The sequence below is a fragment of the Neophocaena asiaeorientalis genome, unplaced genomic scaffold, assembly GCF_003031525.2.
Source record: "Neophocaena asiaeorientalis asiaeorientalis breed wild unplaced genomic scaffold, Neophocaena_asiaeorientalis_V1.1 scaffold325, whole genome shotgun sequence".
NCBI classification, from domain to species: Eukaryota; Metazoa; Chordata; class Mammalia; order Artiodactyla; family Phocoenidae; genus Neophocaena; species Neophocaena asiaeorientalis.
The window spans coordinates 1,056,953-1,077,425 of record NW_020172742.1 but is presented as its reverse complement, the minus strand read 5'-3'; the positions used below and the strand labels follow the sequence as shown (position 1 = coordinate 1,077,425).

The 20,473-nt window shown below is 51.2% G+C and overlaps 1 protein-coding gene across 2 annotated transcripts in view; it reads right to left on the bottom strand.

Moving 5' to 3' along the window:
* Positions 1-707: 707 nt before the first annotated feature.
* LMCD1 (LIM and cysteine rich domains 1) overlaps positions 708-20,473 on the bottom strand; it is a 57,933-nt gene continuing 38,167 nt past the window's right edge. Inside the window, exons 3-5 of one of the 2 annotated variants that reach the window (XM_024740667.1) lie at positions 16,029-16,358; positions 3,017-3,232; positions 708-1,373 (exon numbers count right to left, since the gene is read on the bottom strand). In XM_024740667.1, coding sequence (XP_024596435.1) covers positions 1,215-1,373; positions 3,017-3,232; positions 16,029-16,358 — 705 coding nt within the window. In that variant the 3' untranslated portion in view covers positions 708-1,214. The remainder of the gene's footprint in view (positions 1,374-3,016; positions 3,233-16,028; positions 16,359-20,473) is intronic. The other variant, XM_024740666.1, reaches the window with a different exon arrangement.

Below are 20,473 nucleotides of genomic sequence, written 5' to 3'. Positions count from 1 at the left end.
GGAAGAACTGGGGTGAAAAAAAAAAAAAAAAAAAAGGAGAGAGAGGCCGTGGTGATGAGGCTGTGAGCTCCTAAGCCTCAGGTCTTTTTCACCTTTATATCCGCAGTAGAAAAAGAAAGGTCTTTCTTCTGAAATTGTGGGGAGGAAACGAATTTGGAGACTGTAAGTGCACAGAGAGGCCATAAAAGAGAGACAGTCTCACCCGAAGAGCTGTTCTGTTCGGCTCATTCAGTGTTCCGTTGGCAACGTTTAAAAAAGGGAGCGATTTCTCTTAAAAGCCATATTTCTTCAGGTTGGCCTGCACTGGCCACCGTGTCCCATGTGGCGCCCATTGGTTGAGCTTAGGTGGCCCTGTTTGGTTGCTTTGAGTCCCCTGCCTGGTCTTACACCCAGAGGGGCTCACTCGTCACCTGCCGGGACTTGGAGAACACCTGAGTTGCTGCTCCCCGGTTTTCAAGAGGCTGCTTTCAGGTGTCCCATGAAACACGACACGCTCGTTTCCATCAGTGCTCTGGGGGTACCCAGAACTGGGGGGATGGGAGTTCTGCCCCGAGGACCTTCAGTCCCCAAAGGAGTCTGATGAGACACAATTGATGAAGAGGCACACCTGCATTTCCAGTGCCTTCTGCTAGCACCGGCACTCAGGATCTTGGTGCAAAACAGATGCTGTGAAATGACTGCCAGGTGTAAATAATGAGATCAGGGCATGTGCGAACTTCGTAAAACTTTTATTGATATATTTATCATGCCAACGTTTTTTTATTTAAGATTCAAATTCCGTTTGAAAGGGAGGCAACAAACGAGCATCGGGATCCCAGGCTGCTCCTGGAGGAGCCCCAGCTTCACGAGAAAGCACGCACATCCTCCAGCTGTGTGATCTGATCACTCAGAGTTGCATTCTGGGAAACTCCTCCTAGAGAGCCCGGGCGGGATGTGTTTCGTTGGTAGCTGGGAAACAACAACAGCAGCAAAAACAAAATAACTGCGTCCTAAGACTTCTCAGAACATCTCCGGCTTTGAAACTATTGACCCTCAAGGATCCCTCCCCACCCGATCTAGAATATGTGTGTGTATATATATATATATCCACTGAAGAAAGATCACTGTTTTTGTTGCTTGCTGGCTGTCTCGCCAGACCCTTAGGATGGCCTTGGCACACTTGGCTGTGCTTCTCGGTGGGATCCTGTGGATTCCAGCCGTGGGTGCACAGCCCTTCAGGAGCGTTTGGACTTGCTGCACGCTGGGCACAGAAGCTGAGCCCTGGAGATGATGTACGCCCGGCCGCCCAGCTGCTGCTCGCAGCCCTCGCAGACAAAGTGCTCTCGGTGCCAGGCCAGGTCTTCCACGCACTGGTAGTCCTCTGAGAATATTATCTGGGGAGGGGAGCAGAAGAATCGTTCAGCTCAGGTTTTTTCCCTAGTAGACAGGGTGTGGGAGACAAGCCGTCAGATGGTGGTCCCTCGTCCCCCATGCTTGTTTTGACCTTTCAATGCCTCAGTGGAGAAATCTGACATAAATGTAAGACAGTAAGTACAGTATTTGGCGAAGGTCATGGTTGCATCTTAGCTTCTGGGATCAAAAAAAAAAAAAAAAAATCCTCCGCTATTGACAGGTTTTACGTATCTGACATCTATGATGCTGTCTGGGCCAAATCCAAAGCCCAGTTGCTTGGGCTTGGAATAAAGTAACACTTCGGAACATCTGTACAATCTGGCGAGGAACCAGAGAGCAGAACAGCATACTGGTTAAATGTGCTTTCTGATTTGGGGGTCAAACAGGGACCAGGTACATGTTTTCACTTAAATACCAGCTGCATGACTTTGGGCAAATTACTCAACCTCCCTGTGCCTCAGTTTCCACATCTGTAGGATGGGGATATAAATACTACCCATCCCGTGGGGTTTTATGAGGGCCGCGTGTGTTGCTACAGATGGAGTACTCGGAATGGTAACAGAGACAAAGTCAATGCTTTGTGGTTATCACTGACCTCTCTGAGCTGCACTTTTCTCAAATGTCAAATGGAGATAAGGATTCTCTGTCCCCGAAAGACTGTTGTGAGATGTAACGGCACATCACGTACAACGTCTGTAGCGCATTAGGATGAGGTGTTGTTACCGCGAGCATACTGTTGACCTCACAGAGATGAGGTGGGTGGGACCAGGCCTGCTGACAGCCCTTTTCCTTCTGTAACATCCTTGCCCACACAGTTATGAGGTAGGAGGATTACAGGGTCTTAACTTCACACGGAGACCAACACGTGAAAGGTGGGAGGAGGCAGGTATTGGCTTAAAGTGAGGAAGACATTTCTAACCCTCGTGTGTGCCAAAGGTGAAGGGAGTGAGTTTCTCGTCACCAAAGGCATGCAGGCGGTAGTTACTATTGTCATAGCCATTATTGCCACTATTCATACACCTTAGAGTTTCTCTAGTCTAAACCCACGTTGGAGAGCTGAACCCCTTTCACAGCATCTCCTAACTGTCCGATTGTGTTATGTTAACGCTACGTGATTTTATTGTATCATCTTGTATTACATTACCCTAAGACTCACAGCAGCTTCCACTTCTTAGTTACTTGGGCCCCGTGCCAAGCATTTTCAGGCATGATCTCATTTATCCTCACAGCAATTCCATGGGATGGGCACTGTTACCCTCCCATTTGGTAAGTTATAAAACGGAAGCACAGGGGTTAGGGACACACATGCCTCACAGATGCAGAGCCCAGTTTGAATGCGGGTCATGTACCTCCTGGCGGCAGCCCATAAGGTTCTTCTGAGCCCTTAGTGCCAAGCCTTGTGCCAAGGATGAGACTTGACAGGTCCTCTGTGTCTGACCCATCCCAACAGGCCCGGGGGTGGGAACTAATTTCTGCCCCACTCTGCAGATGGGAAAACAGAGGCTGAGAGTGTCAAGAGGGATCTGAGCCTCAGTTTTCCTATCTGTGGATCACGAAGCTACACTCCCCTGGGCCTCTGGGTCCCCTCCTGCAGTCTGGGGGTGCCCATCCCACTGGTCCTCACCTCGTCGCAGCCGGAGCACCGGGGCCGCAGGCTCTCGCAGTAATGACGGCCACACCAGGGCGCCCCGTCCTTCCAGAAGTAGATGAGGTCCACCAGCGGCTCGGAGCACTTGTTGCACACGAAGCAGGCAGGATGCCACTGCTTGCTGTAGCCTGCCCTGTCCGAGTAGACCACAGGGCTGTCGGCGGGGGCCACCCCCTTGCAGAGCTCACAGACCTGGAAGGGTGGGGGAGGAGCCCCAGGACACAAGGTAGTCAGGAGTGCATGGTGACCTGGGTTCGAGTTTCAACTCCAGTCTCTTTACTTCCTGGGTGACCTTGAGCAGTTACTGTACCTCTCTGTTCCTCAGTTTTCTCATCTGCAAAGTGGGATAATAATAATACTGCCTACCTAGTAGGTAGTCGTGAGGACTCAATAAAGTATCGGTTTGGCCATGAAGTTCATTTGGCTTTTTCTGTAAGATCTTATGGACAAACCCGAATGAACTTTTTGGCCAACCCAGTATTTGTTTAGCACGGTCATTCTCACGCTTTTTGTTCTCAAGACCCTTTAGACTCTTAAAAATTTTTGAGAAGCCCAAAGAGTTTTTGTTCATGTGGGTAATAGCTATTGATATTTACCATACAAGAAATTAGAACTGAGGAAAAAAATTAAATAACTATCAATTCATTAGAAAATAGTAAACCAACAGCATGTTAACATAAATATGTGTAATTAAAAATAACTGTATTTTCCAAAACAGAAAAATTGAGTCACGTGTGGCATTGTTTACATTTTTGCAAATCTCTAATGACTGGCTCAGCAGAGGATTTCTCGATTCTTACAACTAACTGTTTTAGCTTTTTATCTTTTGCACCATGTGGTTTTCTTTGAAATATATGAAAAAAATCTGACCTTACGCTGATTAGAAATTGAAAAAGGGAGGCAGGCATTTTCAATAGCCTTTCTAGATAGCTGTGGAGTATTTTTCTTTGCTATTACATCAAAATTAGACAAATGTTAGTTTCTCAAAAGTTAGTTAATGTAGAGTATCAACCAACCTTTCATCCCGGTTACATTAAAACCCACCGGTCCACCTTGTACTTTGAATGGATCTTTTACCTATGGAGGATTAATTTTTAATAAACTTAAAACTTTAGAACAGTTTTCGACTTACAGAAAAATTGTCGTCATAGTACAGAGAATTCTCGTATACCCCGCACCTGCTTTCCTCTGTTCTTAGCACCTTACGTTAATACGGTATACTTGTCACAGTCAGCTAACCAGTATTGATATGTTGTTATTAACCGAAGTCCAAACTTTATCCAGATGTGCTTAGATTCTACCTACTGTCCTTTTCCTCTTGTAGGATTGGATCCAGGATCCCACATCACAGGTAGCGATCATGTCTCCTTAGGCTCCTCTGGGCTGTGACGGTTTCTCAGACTTGCCTTGTTTTTCATAACCTTGGAGGAGTACCAGTCAGATATTTGGTAGACTGTCCCGCAGTTGGGATTTGCCTGATGTTATTATCATGACTGCACTGGGAGGAAGACCACGGAGCTAAACGGCCGTTCTCATCACGTCCTATCCAGACGACATCCTCGAGCTGTAAAATCCAGTCATTTTGGAGTTCTCACCTCCTCAGAACTCTGATGACGAGGATGATGCGGGCTAGCATCTCCCTGGGGCAGTTGTGTGTCCAGCTCAGGTGTTTTCCCTCCCGACTGACACCCTTACGGAAACCCGAGAGAGTTACTTTCCCTTCTAGACTTATCTCCCTTTTAAGGAGACCTATATTTCCCCCCAGACATGGCCAAGCCCAGGTTCACAGAGATTCAGTGATTGCTGAGTAGCAATAGCTGACAAAAGGCAAAGCTGGGATTTGAACACAGGTCAAGCCTGACCCCAAAGCCAAGGTTCTTTCTGCTCCACCGTGCGGCCTTTACATCAGAGTCGGCAAACTACCTGCCCCTGCCTGTTCTTGTAGGAACCATCAGCGTCGAATGGGTTTTACATCTGAACTCTAATTTAGTGAAATGTTTTCTCCCAAAAAAGAATTCCATTTTTCTCATAGTAGAACGGGGTTTTGGACTGAATGGTGCCCCTCCCCCAGTTAACATGTTGAAGCCCTGACCCCCAATGTGACTGTATTTGGAGATGGGGCCTTTAAGGAGTTAACTGAGGCTAAAGGAGGTCATTAGGGTGGGGCCCTAATCAAATAGGACTGGTGTCCTTATAAGAAGAGAGACCAGAGATGGATGGCTGTCTCTTTCTCTTTCTGGGTGTACACAGAGGGGAGGCCATGTGAGGATACAGTGAGAAGGAGGTCCTCTGCAAGCTAGAAAGAGGGGTCTCACCAGAACCCAGCCCTGCCAGCACCTTGATCTTGGACTTCTAGTCTCCAGAACTGGGGAAAAAATACACTTCTGTTGTTTAAGCCACCTGGCCTGCGATATTCTGTTATGGCAGCCTGAGCTAGCTGATACGGCCTGTATTGCAAAAACCTGTCTTAATTATACTACTGTACTTTGAATTTCAAAAAAAATTTGTGGATATTTATTTTCTCTCTTGTTACATAAAGTGCCTACGTGATATCATCAACTCCAGCTCTTGGTCCACAACACCTGAGAGATAGATCACCTGGCCCTCTACAGAAAATATTTACTGATCCCTGGCTTGAGACGAACACTCTGTCTTACCAAGCACAAATTATGTGTCAGCCCAAATAGAGATATTTATTGTTTTGCTGTGTAAAGATGAATAGGCCTATATGCAGAGCCTAAACACTTAGAATTCTTTACATACTTTAACTGCATACTTAATATACTCTTGTGTATGAAGAGGAAATAAAAATTTAAATGGTGGTAATTGGGGAAAGAAAACCAAATGACAGAATATGTCCACGTACTGAGTGTGGTCCCTAAGCACGGTCGTGGCTGAGCTCGTGTTCAGGTGAGGAGTGTGTTTGGTTAACTGCTCCTGGCCGTCTGATGAGGATGTTCCTTAGAACGTGCTGGGTTTTTGGTTTCAGTTATGCCCACAAGAATGACGGGTGTGAGTCCTTCACCAAAGTGAACCCTGTCCTTCTGTACGTGGCTGAGCCCCAGCTCACCTGGAACTCATCAGAGGGTCTGAACCAAAAATAGGTGATGGGGAATTCCCTGGTGGTCCAGTGGTTAGGACTGCACGCTTCCACACCAGGGGGCACGGGTTCGATCCCTGGTGGGGGAACCAAGATACCGCAAGCCTCACAGTGTGGCAAAAATTTAAAAACAAACGAACAAAACAAACCAAAAATAGGTGATGGATCCGCGTTCATTGACTGTCACATCTCCAGAAGTGTAAACTGTCTGGTGAGGGCTGTTTGAGAAGCAAGTGAATTTTCTGTCTGTTGGTCTTTCTAAATTTCACAGAATGAAATTTCCGGCCCCTTTCCTCCCACACAGAAGGGGCTTACTGTCCATCCACCACACCTGGTCGAGTATCACCAGGATACATCAGCGGGGCACCTGACTCCAAGTTTCCAGATGTGCCTAACACAGAAGTGGGGAAAGGGGGGGATATAAATGCACCTGGATGTGTCTGGTGGGTACCAGCAGGCGCCCGCGACCCACAGAAGGAAATAGAGGGACGTGAGGTCAGGAAGCAGTTTGGGGGTGATCACGGGTGACTCTGAACTGTGGGTTGGGACTTCGCTTTGGAGATAATGGGAAGCCATTGTTGGTTCTGGAGTGCTGGGGTGTGGTTTGCACTGTGAGGGGATAACTCTGGGAGCACTGTCTGAAAGGGCTTTGTCAGGAGCCTCTCTGAGGAGTGTCTCTTCCCTCCTTGTCCCCCAGCATCCCTGGCTGTGCACCCTGTTACCACCAGTAGCCAGTCCTTTTCTAAGCAGTGTCATTGACATTTTATGGAAACATGCTGTCAGAGTAATGAGTCCTGTCAACATGCATCAGGAAGCAATTTCTTCTTCTGGCCTCTGAGCTATTTTCCATGCCCCCTTCCCTGTGGTCTCAAAGGACAAGAGATCTGACAGTGTCTCGGCTCTGTCAGCTGGTGGCCCCTCAGCCACTAGGGGCAGCCTGACAACCAAGAGTCCGACTGCCCAGCCTGCCTGGGGTCCTGTGATCCCGGTCCTGCCCTTCTCTGCACAAACTTATTCTCCTGCCATCCTTGGAAGGGAGGTTTACAGTTTCTAAATTGCAGTGGGTGTTTGAGAGGGGGGCTAGCTGTGTGACCTTGGGCAAGTTACCCAACCTCTCTGCACCTTAGTTTTTTCACCTGCCAAATAATACTCGGAACATCACAGGTCTGTTGCATGGATTAAATGAGATAATAGAATGAATGAACTTGACAAGGGTTCAGTAATAATTAGCGAAAATCTCCTGTTATCCCTACGAAGCCCTCCTTATAGAAAGCTGAGGAGCTAAATCCATTTCCTAAGATGACAAAGACGTCGAAGGCAGCATCTGCTTCTGGTTTGGAGGCCTGGGTTCCTTTCAGTAGCACCATGAGCACGTAGATTGGCAAGAGGTCATTCCTCCCACCCATGAGCTCTGTGTTTTTCCATCTCTGTTCTTTCCCTCTGTGCAAGGCCAGAGAATCACATCATGTGAGCTTCATCTTCTGTCACTACCCCAGACTCAGCTACAATCAGTGCCCGCCTTGGTGGACCTGCTTTTCTCCCTCTCCCATCCCACCCCCTCCAAGACAGCGTTCTCAGCCTCGAGTCTGCCCCAGCATCCCTAGAGGGCCGCTCAGAGTGCTGCATCTCCCCACCCCGAGTGTCTGATTAGTAGGTCTGGGAGAGGGTGGGGGAATTTTCAGACTCCCAGGAGATGCTGGTATGGTCAGGGGACCGCACTTCGAGACCCACTGTCATAGAGCGTTTGAACATGACCTTATATAAAAACTCAGCAAAAATGACATGACCAATTAGGTTCCATGACAGCAAAAGCCAATGTGAATTCCTGGTATGCTTAAATTGTAGACCATTTTGAAGAAAGCCCAATGTGGTCATTCCCAGGTGACTTTCCCTCTAGAGGAGCCACTTTTGGTCGAGTAGAAGTCCTTTGGAACTAGGCTAAAAGGCACAGAGAAGACCATTGATCATTAGCATGTCAGTGGGTTCTCATTCAAACTCCCAACTGTCTAAAACTAGAGCCTTCTCATGGGAATCTGTCCAGCCTTTGCCACGTAACCTAGTTTGCAGACTGTGGTCCCTCCGGGGGAAGGAGCTGTAGCACAGTCCTTTCGTAGGTAGAACACATGTGACGTTTCTCCTGGTGCCACTGAAGCTTTGTCTTGCCCTGTTCAAATGGTGAGAGCTTCTTCATCACAAGCGTCTAAATGAAAGAGTTTGTATATTCTGTACTTTGGGCTTTTGTAAACACTTGCACTGAGAAAGCTGAGGAGCATTCTAGATTCAGCTGCCTGCAAAGCTCAGACCCTGCAGGGCTGGGGTTCCCTCCGCCGTGAGGTGTGGAAATGATGCCGGCAACTTCTTGGACCCTCCTCCAACCAATACCCGTATCCCCTTTCTTTGCATATGTAACTCGCTTCTGTAGAACAGAATGTGGTGGAAGGGATGCTGTAGATCCCCGAGGTAGGTCATAAAGGCAACACAGCTTCCACTGGCTCTTTCTTGGGAGTCCTGAGACCCGCATCCTAGGGCAGCCACACGGAGAAAACACAGAGATAGAGGGAGAGGCCGGGGCCCCTGCTGGTCCAGCCCTAGCCGTATCTGTCTTCCAAGCATCAAGGCCAGATGTCAGGGACAGAGACAAGCTCTCCCGCTGAGCCCTGCCCAGGTTGCTGATCTGCGAGAAAACAGACGTCTTGGAACAGGTGTTCTAAGCCGCTGCATCTCAGGGTGGTTTGCTGTGCGGCCCCAGGTAACAGGAGCAGCACACGTGGGCACGCAGAGTTATTCAGGCTTCTGAAACGGAAGTAACCAAGACACAGAGTGTTTCAGGAAGCAGCAGATTCAGGACAGTGGCCCCGGGTTCCACGGCCAAAGAGCTGTCTCCAGGGATGAGCCGAGCTGGCCTTCAGGGACAGATCTGCAGATACTGAGAGCCCTGTAAACCAGCCGAAATCCGTCTGCCACGGTTGCCAGCAGTTCTGTTCCAATCATGCGGTTCTTTTCTGGAAGGCCTTTATCCAAAGGCCTCCCCAGTCTAAACCCAGATTGCCTTGTGAAAAGCTCACCATTACAATACAGTAAATATTGACTCAGGGGCCTTGAATTCAGGCACTGGGTTCTCTCCAACACAAATACTCAACAATTTATTTATAAACAGTATCACTCCGTTTCCTCTTATGGCGATTATTCACCATCTTTGCTTTGCAGCCTCGTCTATCGGCAGTCTTTTGTTTGTCTTTTTCCTCTTTTCTGGCCCAGTGTCACAGCTGGCATCTTTAGCCTCTTGCGTTCTCTTGCCCCATACGGGCACCTTCCCGAGGTTCCTTATGGTGCAGAGTAGGTGGGTGGCCGCAGGCGCTGTGGTTAGGGTCCCAGCCTTTGCACGAGGTCCCGCCGTAGCTTCATGTGGGGGGATGTCCGAGCCTCAGTTTCCGCATCTGTGACACAAGGTGGGCCCTGATCTTGGGAATTGCTCTGCACGTGGGGTCAGTGCTGTGGGCCCACCAGTGCTTTGTCTCCCGCATCTTCTAGGGGCAGGTCCTTAAGGAGGGGGCTCTCTCCCAAGCAAGTCAGAATGCAGGCGTTTCTAACCGCATCTCCCTCACTGGTTATCTGGTGAAGGGGGAGGATGGGGCCAGAAAGGCTTCCCAAATTCGACACTTGCAAGAGAGAACGTCGGCCTGGGGTGTTCCCGAATCCGGCTTTGACAAGTGTATCCCTACAGCGGGATGCTGCTGAGTAGGGACAAGGCTTATGTGTGGTCATCTCTGTTGCAGAGGGCCTCGCAAGGTGTCTGGGCCACACGGGGGCTCTGGAAGCGGGAGCTGCCGTCCTTTGGAGTCTGTGCGGGGTTTGAGGTGAGGCAGGCCTGAGTTCCAGTTCTGGCTTCACGGCTCACCAGCTAGACAACTAGAGAGGGGGATGATATATCTTGCCAGGTAGTTCTTGGGATTGAATGAAACAACCGTGTGAAGCCTCTGGCGTGCTGCGTGGCACAATGTAGGTCGTTGACGAATGGCAGATGACACCATCCTCAGAATTATCAGCGTCACCAAGTAACCTCCAGTAGCAAAATAAAACGGAACAAAGCCCAGGTCATTCATAAACGGTGAAAACCATTTTTTATGGTTCTTCTAGTTCCAGGGTCAGCAAAGTACATCCCTGGGGCCAGATCCAGCCTGCTGCCTGGTTTTGCAAATAAAGTTTTATTGGGACACAGCCCTGGTCATCTGTTGAGGTATTGTCTTTGGCTGCGTCAGTGCCACAAGGACAGAGGCCAGTGGTTATGACTGAGACCTCGTGGCTCGTAAACCCTGAAATATTCACGATCTGCCCTTTGTAGGAAAAGTTTGCCAACCCCTGTTTTAGTCAATGGACTCTTACGTAGCCCACTTTGCGGGGGGTGGGCGGGGGGAAAGACAGTTGTGAAGCCTTATGAGGCAACATGGCAAAGCATTTATATTATGAAAAGCAGGGTAAGAGGAATTTTCTGTGGCAAATAAAATCTCCTTTAATGTCATTAAAATATCTCCCCTGTGGGGCTTCCCTGGGCTGGCTTCCTTTGATCCTCTGTCCTCCAGCTCAGGGACGGCTTGCAGGCCTGGGGGCGCACGGTGGTTTCGAATTCGCAGAGAGGGGCTGGCAGGAAAGCCAGCCTGCCGGCCCACAAGCCAAACATCTGCTCGGACCAAGCTTTGGAAGTCCCTTGCCCACAAGTATGTCCCTTGTTGGGGCTGGAGTCGGGCTGAGCCGCCAGCGGCTGTTAAGTTTCCATCTGAGAGGCCCACCTCGTGGGAGGGAGGGGACCCACACCTCCGGTCCCTCCTTTGTGCATTCTTGTGGGGAAAGGGGGCAGGGGCGTTACACTGTAATTTGGGACCAAATTAACACATCTTTACGACTTCCAGCAACGTCTTCACTTCTTTCAGTCTGTTCTCCTTTTAATCACTTTCTCTGGGGCCACGGCTTGGCCCATGAGGCAGGAGCTGGGGTCTCCCGGCAGGGATGAAAACTACGAAAGGGCGGAGATGACATTAAATGCTGTGTCCTGGCTTTCTTTCGTCTTTCTTCGGTTACAAGTTTGGGGTGTAGGGAAGGGCGGAAATTCCTGGGCAGGATGACCATGCCCAGGAAATTGGTATATTTAATTTCGGAGAAAATATCCAGTAAACTTTCTAAACGCAGGGAAATGGTCTGGTAGAGCTGTTCACCGTCCGAGCATTGAGGTCCGCTGTCCGTAGGATCCATCCAGGTGGGAGAGGTCGGGAGTGGGGGCCTGGAAAGCAGATATGGGGCCCCGCCGTGCTGCTGTGGAATGGTCTGGGCTGCTGGGGTGGGCAGCTCCACGGCCACGGAACGCTTCGAAGTCCCCAAGACCCCTGAGAACCCATGGCGGGTGGGACTGGGGTGGGGCAGGCACGTCCTTCCCTTGTTCTTGGCTCGCAGACAAGAGGCCCTCAAGTTCTTCACCAGGCTGGGCTGGGAGTAACTCTGCACACTGCCACCCACCCCAGCAAACATAAATGCACATGCCCTTGCTTTGTCCCCACCCTGCTGGGACCCCGCGGAAGGACCTGGGCTGGAACCTCACCGGCAAACCAGTTAACCTCTCTGTGCCTCAGGCTCCACGTCTGTGAAATGGGCATAACGACCCCAAGCTGTGTTGCCGGTCGTTCCGAGGATTCAAAGAGATGAACGAGCCTGCTGTGAAGTAACAGTTCCCCACCACCCTCGCCGCTCCACGCACACACAGAGGGGCAAATCAGGGAAAGAGGCTAAATACTGGGGTGTTTTTACTTGGCCTCACTGATTTAAAGGGCCTGCTTTGGGAGTGACAGCGGTTGGTTAGTATCTGGGATTTTCGTGCCGTGGCGTTTCCTCATGAAGAGGGATGACTCTCAGGGCACTTGCCATGCCACTGCCTCTCCTGAGCTCAGGGTCAGGATGACACTTGCAGGGACCGGCCCTGAGGTCGGCATGGGCGGCCGCAGCTTTGGGGTTCATTCCCAGACGTACCACGGCTGATTTCAGCTTGCCCGTCCTGTCACGGGGCCCGTGGGAAGGCCTGGCGGAGGGCCTTACTCAGATCCGAGTAAGTGAAGAGTCCTGGCCACGAGGAAGGGTCGGCTCAGAGGGCGCTGCTCCCGTCACCCAGCTGGCCCACCGCCCTCCGGCTTCACCCAGCGCTCAGCCCGTGGGTGGGGATTCCACACAGGCGACTTGGAAAAGCCTTTTGGCGATAATGCTTCTCTGGTCTGGACAGTCTGGTGGAGGGGCCTGGGGTTGGGGGGAGGACTTGGCGGCCAGGGTCTCCGAGGAAGGGCACGACTGTAACAGCAGTCCAGCAGCAGGACGGAGCCGAGCGAGCTCCTGGGAGAACCGCCGTGGGGTGTAGGCTACCGGCAGCTCAGAGAAAGCAGGGCTCGTGGCCTCCGGCTGCCAAGCGTAGAGTGTCGTACGCTCTAGGATGGGGCATTCGGGGCGGGTATAGAGCAGGGGGCTATGTTCCGTGCCTGTGTTTCCACCACTCCCCGTGGAGAGTTCAAGGAATTCAAGAGTGCTGTGCAGTGTTCTTAGAGCCGGACACCCTAAGCCAGGGGCCACATAAATCTAGAAAATGCCCCCGTTAGCATCTCTTGGACCCTCCCTGTATACCAGATCGGCAGTATCATTTTGGCTGAGCTTAAATGTAAGGTCATTTTTAACCCTCTTTAGCAGTGGATCTCAAAGTGTGGGCCCCAGCGTTGGCATCAACCTGGAGACTCGTTAGGAATTCAGATTCTCAGCCTCCACCTGCACCAACAAGTCTGGGGTGGGACCCAGGCCTCTGGATTTTAGCCAGCTTCCAGCTGACTTTGGTTTGAAAACCACTGCCGTGGCCTCCTAAAGGCTCTGAGAAGTCCAGCCCTAAAGAAACCCATTTTGTTTCGTTTAGTCTGATGTCCCCTTTACATGGCCACATGGCCCGTTTATAGCTTCATGGCCATGAGCTTTCTAGGAATAAGCTTTGGGAAACAGGAAAGAGGGGTTTGGGGGCTGAGTTGGTTCGAATCCTACAGCCTCCCTTGGGCGGTTGGGAGCTTTACATCAGATACCCTCCTGCTTAGCTCTGTCCTCGGTCCAGAGAAAGCCCGCTAAATGGTAGCCACTGACAACAGTAATAACGTCACCATTAGGATGATAAAGTGCGATGTGTTACCATCGTAGCTCCAGTGTGATCCATTTCACACGTCCTTCTTTTTGCCGCCTTTTCTTTCATAAATCACTGTTTGATTTGGGGTGTCAGTCCTGTGCTTCCTCCCTGTACCTGGGTTCTCAAGTTGAATGCCCTGACTGCTTCTAGCAAAGTCTGTGGCCCTCGTCAGGGGAGCAAAAGTCAGGCCTCGTGCCCAATGCTTGTCTGTGGTAACTGTCCTACCTGCCCTTTTACGAGAACAAGGGGAGCCCAGCACACAGGACAGCCAGCGCCCATGTCCCCTTGATATGCCGCCCCCTGGGGTAGAGCAGAGCAGTTCAGGCAGCGAGCCCACAGCCAGGCCCAATGGCAGGGCTGCCGGGGACAAGCCATCTATGGCCTGACAGGCCACTTAGCTACCTTAATAGAATCTGCTCCCCGGCTTCAAGGAGGTAAACAGGGAGTTAAACACAGATAACAAGTAGGGTTTTATAAACCAGCATCACGCAGTAGAAAGAGCCTGATGGTCCGGCTTCTGCCCTTGAGAAACCATGGGGCCTCTGACAAGCCACCATTCTTCCCTGAATCTCTGACTGCTCACCTGTAAAATGGGGCTGGTGAAATCCACCTACCAGGTAACAGTTCGAATTAATCCAAGACCTGGAAGTACTGAGCATAGCACGTGGCACACAGCAGGTGCTTAAGGCATGTGAACTTGAAATCTCATCGTCCTTTCAGGCAAAATGGCCACCCAAGCAGTCCCCATCTTTTGAGGATCAGTTTAGTTCGAACATGGGACTTCCCTGGTGGTCCAGTGGTTGAGAATCCGTCTTGCAATGCAGGGGACGCCGGTTTGATCCCTGGTTGGGGAACTAAAAGCCCACATGCTGCGGGGTAACTAAGCCTGTACGCCACAACTACTGAGCCTGCGCACCACACCTAGAAAGCCTGCGTGCCGCAACTACAGAGCCCACGCGCCACAGCTAAAGAGAAGCCTGCACGCCACAACGAAGGATCCTGCGTGCTGCAACTGAGACCGGACGCAGACAAAAACGAAAACAAAATTTAGTCTGAACATTCATTCATTCATCCCCTTGTTCAGTCATTCATGGGTCGCATGTTTATCAAGCACCTATTCTGTATATTATATTGATGACTGCTGCTGCAGATACAGAGATGGACAAGACAGGACCTCAGCTCTTAGAGGGGGTGATGGACGTGAGTCCACTAATGACATAATTTGTCATCTAATTAAGATTGGGCTTAGGGTCAGGAAGGAAAAGTCTGTCTTCCCAGCCAGCCCGACCTACCAATATCGGCTTCCTTCGCATTCCCTATTTACTGCCTGGTCTTGTTTAAATGCTTCTGAAGTGTCACAGCCATTTCCTAAAGTTGACTGTTGCCAAGGCCCTGGGATCTCAGGCCGCCTCTGCCCCAATTCCACACTGTCCAAACCCGTGGGCTGAGTCCAGGATAAAATACGTTCTCAGATCAGCATTTCTCTCTTGGGAATGGCAACTGGGAAACGTCACAGACTTAAAGACATTGCGTTCCAGCTTGGAATCACGCAGTACTGATGTGTTAAAGATCGATGGCTGCTGGAGGGTGGATAGAAGGCAGGGCTGGGGACGAGGCTAGTTGATGAAACATGGTAACTGGATCTAATGTTTTCAGAAGTTCCTGGCATGTGAATTCTTCCTGAGAAATGGGTCTTTTCAAGACCATCACCAATTTGTGCTAGTGAAAATCAATTTCATTCTTTTGTCTCCTTGTTCTTTGCGTTGGATGGCAATCCCAAATGAACGGGCCCAGGGGGCGGGGGTGGGAGATGCAGGACGCAGGTTTTGGATAACAAGTGTGAGTCACTACAGAGAAGAAAGACCCGGCCCCTTCTGGACGTACTGACAGCATCGTTCGGGCTGGCATTTCCCTGGGGTGTCTGGCTCACGTGGGTGACGGCTAGCCTGTTCCCAGCAAGGCAGGTGGTTTGCTTGAGGACCCTATACATTGGGACTTTTATCTCCAAATGTCACATAGAAGCATGAAGCCTCTTGGCTGATAGGGGTTGGGGGCCCATGAAAGTTAGCAAACAGCCCCACGTGGCCCGAATCTCAAGCCCGCCACCTCTCCCTACGGCCCTTGGAGTAAAGTCCTAAATCTATAGCATCCCAATACGGGGACAGTGTCCTCTGCTTGTTTGATTTCCTGGGGGCTCGGCAGACAGTACAGGCCAATCAATGCTTGAGTGATGGATGGACGGAGGGCGTGCCCTTCCGGAAGCGTGCCCCTGCCGACCTCGCCAGCCTTGGGCCCCCCTGCACCCTGGTACCACACTTCCAGCCACCTGGGACTTCATTCAGTCCTCTGTGCTGTGCTGTCTGAGACTTTCACCTTTTTTTGCACATGATCACCTCTTTAAGGCAATACAGGTCTTCCCCGAAGAGCCCGAAGGCCTGGGGCACTCTTAATTATTCTTCCAAGGCCAGCGTGGGCCTCACCTCTCCCCCAAGCCTACCCTCACCCCCAAGCAAGGACAGATGCCCTTTCTCCGCACTGCGACGGTTTGCTTGTCTGTGACCTCTCCTGGACCATGACCACGAATGAAGGCAGGAATGAGGGAACAGAGCCTGGGGCTGGGAACCTGACCCTGCAGCCCTGGCCTGGGCAGTTTCAGCCAGACCCGATGGATGGATGGATGGATGGGAGAGACTTACGTGTTCCTTGGACGGGTCGCTGATGCTGCCGTTGGTAGTTGGGGCGGCCGTCTCTGCGCCCTCGGGCTTCTCCTGCTGCTTCCCCTCCTCCTTGGGCAAGCCGCCCTGCCCGGGAAGGGCCACTTCACCCACACCCAGGGCCTCGCTCTTATACTGCTTCACAAACTCCTCCATCACCTTCAGCTCGTTCTCCAAAAGTCCGCGGCAGCGAGAGGGGTCCTGGTCGTAGATAGGGAGCTGACGCGAGAGCTGACGCCGGCGGTAGTAGGCGCCCTCGGTGCCCGTCACTGGCTGCTTCTCCTTGGGGATGAGCTCCATGTACTGCAGGCCCTGGGGAAGAGGAGACCCAGCACCATGACTCCCAAGCACCAGGCAGAGATCTGAGCCCTGGCAAGACCTGGGCTTCTTCAGGTCTCTGCAGAACCCAAGGATTATTCTCAAGGAAGAAACGGGGTGAATTTGGGGAACACTGGAAAGAGACCTAAATAAGCTTCCACTCTCCCGAGTCACATTCACAGATTCACATTCTTGATGAGAATCGGGTAATTTCAGTAGACGTTCCTTTTAGATTTGCTAGCTTTGCAACAAGGATTTTTGTTTCCTTCAAAACTGAATATTTTTACCTCATTTACCTCATGGCAATGCTTCTCATTTAAAAAAAAATGTCGATCTAGTTTAAAATCGCTTTTCTTGGCAAAGTGTAATTAAATCACTATAGGCAGAAGGTATTTCATAGTTTATTAATTTAAAAATATGCAAAGGCACCTTGTAACAGTAGAATCGACAAGGTCTCAGGTCAATCACATTTCCACACCAACAGGGCTGGCACAGATGGTAGACCATCTGAATATTAATATGTCCATGGATGACTGTCCAATGGCCTTCTGTTGGCTTGCTTGCTTGCTTTTTTGAAATGAGCAGAAATCTTACACGTGGGTGGGTCCCAGGGACGGGGAGATTAGGGGAAGGTAAAGGTCGAGGCCACACAGCATGAGAAAGCGTGAGGGGCCAGTTGTTTGTCCTGGACTACTGTTCTCCACCACTGTGCCCGACCCTGACCCTGACCCTGACCCGTACCTGACTCGCCCACCAGATGGCCTCATTCCCATGCCCCCACGGTCGCTGCCGTATTGACCGTCTTAGAATCTGCCTGCCCCATATCTCGTCCTTGAGGCTGGACTCACCCTGGAGTTGTGTTAACCAACATGGAAAGTGCGATTCATAATGGACAGTCCCAGCTGCGGCCTGTCTGTAGGGAACAGGGTATGAGAACCTGGGGGTGGGGGGTGCTACTCCAGAGCCTGGTTTGCTGAATTTCATAATAAATGAATTCCGGATAAGAGCCTTTTTAGAACAGGGAGAGGCAGGTGTGGGAATGCAGTTGAGGGGGGGCTGTGAGGGCCCCACCCGCGGCGGCTCAGCCCTGGATCCTGGAGGACCCGGCTGAGACCTCCCGGCCCTGCGGGCTCACGCATACCCTCTACGTCCCTGTTCCTCTGCACAGCCCCTCATACTCTCAGGGCACCTTCTAGACACAGGAAATGGCCTGGGTGGTGCACAGAATTCTGGGGTGCTGGGAAATTTGGGTTTCTAGCTCCGGCCCTGCTGCTACTCTCTGTGTAAGATCAAGAAAGCACCCAGCCTCTCTGGGCCTCCGTTTTCTGATCTGCAAAGTTCAGGGTAGAAACCATGATCGTTAGGGTCTGGGCCGTTTGTGAGAAGTCAGCGGCCACTTCACTTGATCTTCCTCACAAGTAAGAGGAGAGCAGTGTCACTCAGCCGAGTCCGCAGCCCCGAAAAGGGTCCAAAGTAGGCTGGCTGGCCAAAGAGTCCCAGGCCCTTCACCCAACACTCAGAAGAACCAGAAGCCCCGGGGGGTCCCCCAGCTGACGACACGTCTGGCAGGGGCTGATTCCTGCTGTGTCTTGGGAAGACCGTGGCTTTTCTCTTGATCAGTGTGAAACTGCAGGTGGCCTCCGACGAGAACAGGCCAGACGGGTAGATCTGAAGACCCTTGTCTCAAACTTTGCGGTGCATAGGACTCACTTGGCGACCTTGTGGGAGAGCTTTCCAGGCCCGCTCTGTTTTAGGAGCCTGCAGGGGCCTGGAAGTGAGTGCTTGTATAGGTCCTCCTGGGGGAGTCTGAAGTAGGACATCCGAGGGCAGTGGGTGGGGGAAGGGATGGGACCAACAGAGAACGGGAAGCAGCAGCCCAACAGCCAAGAGGCTGGGGTGGGGCACAGGGCCCTGAGGAGATGGATGAGGGTATGGTAGGGCACAGGACCCTGGGGAGATGCAGCAGGGGCGGGGCAGGGGAAATACCCCCGCCAGCCTTTCCTATTTCTTGCCCGGGGCCTGCCCGGCTCCTAGAGTCTCAGGAAGGATTTTGCAGCCGTGGAAACACGAGCTTTGCTCATGCTGTCGGAATGGGCATCCAGACCTGGCCAGTATCTCACTTACTCCGAGTGCTGAAGCAGCCCCGGTCGCACGGAGGATTCGGCTGATGGGAGAGCAGCCTCTTCTAGGAAGGCTGCTTTCTTCCCCCAGTGGAGTGGTACGAGGAACGGTAGGGACAGCTAACACCTACGTGCTGCTCGCTGCGTTCCAGACCTTCTTCTAAGTGTCTGACCTATGTTAACCCATTTAATTCTCACAACACCCCTAGGAGAAAGGTACAAATATTATCCCTTGGGAAACTGAGGCACAGAGAAGTTAAGTAATCTCCCGAAGGTCACACAGCTAGTATGCGGTAGAGACAGCTTTGAACTCAGCAGCTTGGGTCTCGACTTCTTCTATACTGACCGTCTACAAATTGGATGATTTGCAAAGAGAAAAGAAATGTCCCCCAGTCTCTGGGGGAGTCTCCTTTTGTCATCATTTCAGGGTGAGGGGGCTGTGGAAGCATTGCCTGGTGCCAGGAGTCTGTAGTCCCTGGATCTGTGTGTGGCTCTGGTCTTCTAGGGCCTGCACCCCTCCCTGCCCGACTTTATAAGTCAGCCCTGTGGTCGAGGTTGCGCCTGCACTCACAGTGTCCTCAAAGCCCCAGCTGGGTACCGGCTCTCTGCCTTTGCTCTGGCAAGGCCCCAGCATCTGGCTACCACCGGCATGTGTTTCGGGATGGCTGGCCTTGCCTGGCTGGCCTGAGGCCCCTCCCACACTCCCGAGCCACACGCTGATGGCAGACATTGCTAATCAACCCTGATGAGGGTCTCAGAACCCACCTCAAGGCAGCCCTCAGGCAATCACGATCAGTTGGCATGGACTCGGGAAGGGGAGGATGGGGAGGGAGGCCGGGTCAGAGTGAGCTGCCGGTGGTGCTCAGAGCCTGCAAGAGAAGCTCTCAGGTGTTTCTCCACGAAGCCGACTACGGTCATGTTCCCCAAACCTTTAGCAAGATGACTTTTCTAGGATCAGTTGGAAAGATTGGTTTAGGTTTTAAGTTTTTCGTGAGAAACGCTCTGAATCATTTGGTGCTTTGCTGTCTGGCACAGCCATACTGGGTGAAGAGGTTCCTGGAACCAGGCTTTTTCAGGAGAGAAATCAAAAGAGCAGAGAGAAAAGTGGAGGAGAAGGATGCTCTTTTCCCAGGGTTGGGCAGTGGGACACACACAGACTCTGGAATCAGAAAACCCAGTCCTGATTCTGCGCTTCCTGATTCTTCTCCAGCTGTCAGACAAAGAGAGCAAATGGGCTTCACGTTACACGTTAATCCTGGTCAATCATGGCAGCCTGGAGTGCTGTGTTGAGTAGGATTCTGAGGCCCAATGAGGGCTCAGTGGGAGACAGTGCGCTGACTGCCACGGGTAAGGGAGCAGAGGATGGGGTACGAGTGAATGCCAGCCCTGCATGCGCTCCTCAACAGCTTCTGTTTGCCCTCCTGTAAAATGGGGGCAGTAATGCACCCAGCGCGCAGGGAGTGGTGAGGTGTTGATATCCTTCGTATATAAATACTCCATGGATGCTGGTTCCCTTCATCTTCTCCGTCTTGCCTCCCCACAAATTCCCGGCTAGTTTTCAAAGACCCATTCACCTCCCCGAGCCTCGGTTTCTTCTTCTGTAGATGAGGGTAATAATAGTACAACCCTAACAGTGTTGGAAAATCAGAGGCGATCGTGCATGTGTGGCTCTTAGCGTAGTGCCTGGCTCATAGTAAGTACTCGATACGTACTAGCAATTAGGTTTATTGTGACTTTAGTCTTTGAAGACTTTAGTCAGCGTAGTGCCTGGCTCATAGTAAGTACTCAATACGTACTAGCAATTAGGTTTATTGTGACTTTAGTCTTTGAAGACTTTAGTCAGCGTAGTGCCTGGCTCATAGTAAGTACTCAATACGTACTAGCAATTAGGTTTATTGTGACTTTAGTCTTTGAAGACTTTAGTCTTTGAAGCATTTCTCTGGCTTTTATTCTGGTTGGGAAGGGTGACAGCAAGTTTATTGTGACTTT